At 60.9% G+C, this 5,033-nt stretch overlaps 1 protein-coding gene across 1 annotated transcript; it reads right to left on the reverse strand.

Annotated features, from left to right (window-relative positions):
• Positions 1–402: 402 nt before the first annotated feature.
• EVX1 (even-skipped homeobox 1) lies at positions 403–4,142 on the reverse strand. Its single transcript, XM_043873511.1, has 3 exons — positions 3,492–4,142; positions 1,638–1,885; positions 403–1,071 (listed from the first exon to the last, which is right to left on the reverse strand). The coding sequence occupies exons 1-3, from the start codon at positions 3,916–3,918 to the stop codon at positions 526–528; spliced, it is 1,221 nt and encodes a 406-aa protein (XP_043729446.1). The 5' UTR covers positions 3,919–4,142; the 3' UTR covers positions 403–525.
• Between the last annotated feature and the right edge of the window lie 891 nt (positions 4,143–5,033).

Raw genomic sequence — 5,033 nt, forward strand, 5'->3', positions numbered from 1 at the left:
GTGCATCGTCATCCACAAGCCCCTTGTCATGCCTTGGAAAAGCTGGCAAAGATTAATCTCTACCTGCTCTGCATACACAGCATTTTGTTCAGAGAGACAGCAATTTCCCTTTCCATCGCATGGGCTTGGCCTTTGCGAGGGGGAGGGGTCCGGGTGAGAAAAGGGTTGGGGTTGGGGGCTGAGGGGCTTGATATTGGTTGCTGTTGCTGCTAAGTTTGTTAAGCTTTGGAGCCACGGCCTCAAGCCCTGGTCAGGGCAGTGGGTCGGGTGAAGAATGGCAAAGAGGGGCCGACCCAGAGGAAGGTCTTTCAGGCTCGGCCTCCCCAACCCCACTCCTGCTCCCCAAACGCGCCAGCCAGGACCCCTTCCCAGGCATTTCGATGCTCGCTGCTCAAAACCAAGTCCCGCTGGTCCTCGGTGGCCCTCTTCTTTCCCCTCGGTGCCCCTGGGGCGGGGAGGGATGCTGTCTGAGTCCCCGAGGGGTCCCCACGGGCGTCCTGGAGCCGGCTGCCCGCGGGCGGCCCCTTATCTGGTGAGGGGCACCTCCTCCCTCTGGTCCAGCGCCACGGAGGAGGCCTTGCTGAGCACCGACGGCGCGAAGGTGAGGAAGGAGTCCGAGCGGGAGGTGGAGGCACAGGTGAAGTCCGAGGCGGCGGCGGCGGCGGCGCGGGGCGCCAGCCCGTTGGCCGGGCCGCCGTGGCAGGCGAGGCAGGAGCAGGGGCCGCCGGCCGCGGTGCCCAGTCCGTGCGCCGGGCCCGGGTAGAGCGGCGGGTGACGGAAGGCGCACAGCAGTTCGGGCCGCGGGTAGGGCTGCGAGAGCACGCGGAAGGTGTCCAGCGGGCGCAGCGGGCCGCTGAAAGGCGAGGCGGCGGCGGACGCGGCGGACGCGGCGCCCAGACCCACCGGCGAGTAGTAGGGCAGGGGCAGGTGCGACGGGAAGGGGTAGGGCAGGCCGCCCGCGGCCGCCGCGTGGCTCATCATGTACGTGTAGAAGGCGGGGTCGGCCGGGTGCGGCCACGTCATGGCTAGCCGCTGCCGCTTGTCCTTCATGCGCCTGTTCTGGAACCACACCTGGCGGGCGGGGAGGAGAGGAGCGGGTTCGGCGGCCGCTCGGCCCGGTGCGCAGAACCCATGAGTCCGTCCCACCGCGGCCGACGGTGAGGGTAGCACAGGGAAGAGCCGGAGAGGAGCTCCTCTGTGCGCGGGCAGATCCCACCACCACCCCTTTGGATCTGGAATCCCTCCCAGACAGGCTCTCTGCCTCCGCCCCTCAGCCCGCGCTGCCAGGACGCCCGAACCCAGTGTGGGTGGGAAAGTAGTGGGCAACTAAGAACTCCGCAGGCCGCGATCCCCTCAAAATACGTCCCATTCCTGAGGCTCTCCCTGGAAGCGCTTCCTTGACACCTGCCCGGGCACTTCATCCCCGCGGTTTATTTGGCCACGAAAGAGACAGTCTCCCTTAGGGGCAAATCTGCATGCACCTGGCTCCTGCACCAGGCTTAGACATTCCCGGCCTAGCTGCCCTGTAAAGACACTCCAGGCCCTACTTCCTGGTTCATGATTTAGGAAGTGGGAAGGTGGTATTTACTTCCTCCGGACGGGGCGCATCCCCCCTCCCTCCTCCCTGTGGCTCATACCTTGATTGTGGTTTCCGGCAGGTTTAGGGCAGCCGCCAGCTCACATCTCCGAGGCCTGGATACATAGTTCTCCCTGTAGAATTCCTTCTCCAGTCGTGCAATCTGCTCCCGGGTGAAGGCAGTACGGTACCGTCGCATCTGGTCACTAGCACTGCAGGCCAGGGTGCCCTGGGAGCCACCACTGCCATTGCTTTTGGAGGTCTCGCTGCTGCCATTGGGACTGCTGGCCAGTGCCTCAGAGCCAGGCCCTGTTCAGGGAGCCCAGAGTAGATGCACACACAGAACACAAAACAGATAGACGCTGTTGATGTGGGGCTGTAGGTCCTGGTTGATGTGTGTGGAGGGGGTGATGGAAAGGGACATCCCCCTCTTCTCAATAGCCTCAGACTCTACCTCTGCTGAAGTGGCAGGGACTTTGAGAACCCAGGAATGGAGGACAGAGGCTCACCATTCAGATGAGCACATAGCGGCCATTAGGCCTGGCCGGGCTGCTGTTTTGGAGGCCTCTGTGTTAGGCCTGCTGGGTACAAAAGTCCCAGGTGCCCCGGCCACCTGCCTTGGGGCACTAGACAGATGCAGCCACTCTGAACTTTCTGCCCACGGTTGACAGGAGTGGGCAAGGATACACGTATCTGACAGTCAAGTGAGTTGAGATGCCCCTTTGTGCTGGAGTCTTGCGAACTTGGGTCCTGGTGCATTGTTGGATGTTGGGCAGGGACTGAGTTTCCTTGCTTTGTGCGCCAGATGGCTGGTGCAGGTGTGGGAATGTGCGCTAGGCTGTGTGTGCTGTGGGGATGGCCCAGGAGTGTGTGTATGAGTGTCCTATTGCCTCACTATGTATGAATGGAGTATGGGTTACTCTGAGGGCATGCTGTGGGTAGTCTGGATTGAGTGGATTAGATGGCAATGGGTGGATGTGGGTTCTCAGCAAGGTGTTGGCTGCCAAGGCGAGGGTGTGGGTTTTCTTCCACACCAGGCTCTTCTCTCCCACCGGCACAGCTTTGTGGAAGAGTGTCTGCTGGTGGGCTCTTCCTCCTAGCTTTCCACCCCTCTCAGGGAGACTCCCTTCCTGATCATTCACCCCACCTCCTCACTAGCCCCTGGCCAGGGAGGGGTTCTCCAGTTATAGCAGTGACACACAGCCACCACCAACCCCCACCCCAATTTAAGCCGAAACCCAGGGAAGGGTGGGGCTCCTGCCCCCTGCCGCTCTTTTCCTTTGGGTGGAGGAGTGGGACTAGGAAGGAAAGGTGAATGGGGGGAGGGCCAGAGCACTGCCTTTTCAAATGCAACCGGAGACCAAAGGCAATTAGACCATTGGGACCATTTCCGACCTGGCGCCACCGAGCCCGGGAAGTGACAAGGTAATTTGGACCTCTGACCGACGTGCAAACTGGTCGGAGGGCCGCAGCAGCCGGTCGGCCCTAGTCGGTCGCGATTTTACGGTCCTTTATGGACTCCGCTTCCGCGCCTGGATGCGCCCTACACCCTGCTAGCCACAAACTGCCTGGACCCTCTTTTGATCTCGCCCACGCCGGGAGAAAGTGTCTTCCCCGCGCAGCTGAAGCAGTGCCACAAAGCTCTGGGGGGCTGGGGTGCACTCTGAATCCCCCTCAAGCCCAGGGCTTGCGTCTCCCTCCTTCCCCCAAAGCACAGCTGTCACCCTCAGTCCCGCCAATGCCAGAGCAGAGAAGGAGACCCCCGCCAGGGCGCAGATAGCGGGGGATGAGTTGTTCAGGTGGGTTCCCCCAGCCACCCCGCCCTGGGGTAAAGGAGTGTCTTCCTCTCCTCTAGAGCTGAAGTGGAAGGTGGGCGCGGTAGGAGGCCGGGGGAGAGAAGGGGCGCGGTGGCTACCTTTGCTGTGCTGGTATTCGGCGTTCCCCGTGGCGCAGTCCGGGGTGCAGCTCACCTCGATTTCTTCATAGAAATCCGACTCGGTGTCTGAGCTGCTGGGTTGCCCCTGGCCAGAGAGACTGTCGGCGGAGGCAGCCGGAGGTCCGGGGCCGAGCACCGCGGCCCCGCCTGCCCGCGACTCGGCTCCCGGCCCCGCAGCGCTGCCTGCTAATCCGTCGACCGGCTCCTCCTCCAGGCCTCCCCCGCCGCGCTCCCGGGCGGCTGGAGGACCGGCCCGCGGGCTCAGGCAACCACGGGGCACCATCTTCTCGGGCGGCTCGGGCAGCGGGCTGCCCACGGCTTCGGACAAATTGGAGACCCTCTTGCCAACCAGAGTGCCAAGCTGACCCCCATCCAGAAACATAACCATGTCCTTTCGGCTCTCCATCCCGGACTCTCGGAGGGGGGAGGGGGAAAGCCCCAAGTGAGCTCCTAGCCCCCCGGCTCCCTGGGTCCCCAGCGGTCCGACAGATCTTGGCTGCGGGAGGGAGAAAGAGGCCAGGCGACTGGGCGGGCGCGGAGCGGCCGGAACGCGGTGTCGACGGTGACGGCGGCGGTGGCGGTGGGGAGCTGGGGTCACCTTGTGATGCGAGCGCTCCTCTGTGCCGCACCGCCTCTGGGAGGAAGCCCCATTGCCCTCTTCTTTCTAAGCTGTCATCCTCCTGCTGCAGTCGTCATTACAGTACCGCTGGTGACGCCACTCGGTGAGCGCAAGTGGATAAATAGAAACGTCTGCCACAGCGAAGATGAAAGGAGACCCGCAGCTAATGGCTCGGCAGTGATGCGCCAGGTGTGGGCCTCGCTCGAATGGGGAGGAGAGTGTGAAAACAGAGAGACACACACACTGAGAGAGGGAGACACCCAGGCACAGGGGATGCAAATGGAATTCCGCGGGAGGAAAAGGGAGCTTAACGCGGCGAGTTCCGCAGGGGTTGCGGGACTCGGTAATTGAATACGCTTTTGATATATATAAAAAAATTTTTTTTATTGTTTGGGCTTTTGTTTTCTTAACTTGGTGCCTTGTTCTAACACTGATGAGAAAATCCATAACTGCATTTTAGAAGTGTGAAGGCCGATTCACAAGCCTCGCTTCTCTTATTATTACAACTGCCTGTCCCTGGTGAGCTAACCGCGCCGCGGCTCCAAAGTCTTTTTTTTTTTTTTTTTTTTTAATTAACAAGCTACCGAAAAGCATATTCCCTCCCTCGCAAGTTGTCTGGACAGCTTGAGCCTGGGGTCTTCTTTCCTCCCTCCTCCTCCCAGCCCCTACCCCCAGCTGTTTACTTCCTCCTAGGAACCAAAAGGGAACTTTGCCATTTTTCTTCCCCAAGGGGCGAGAGATGAATATCTTAATATTTTTCTTTAAAGACGGCTTTGGCTGCCGACTCCAAATGTTCGCTTTTTTCCCCCCATCGCCCCTCTCCCCATCTAGGTGACCATAAGCTTTCCACAGCCCGGCTTGACCTCCAGATGGCTATTCAAGGAAGAAATCTCCCATTTGCT

This window comes from Cervus elaphus, chromosome 18, assembly GCF_910594005.1.
Source record: "Cervus elaphus chromosome 18, mCerEla1.1, whole genome shotgun sequence".
Taxonomy (NCBI): domain Eukaryota; kingdom Metazoa; phylum Chordata; class Mammalia; order Artiodactyla; family Cervidae; genus Cervus; species Cervus elaphus.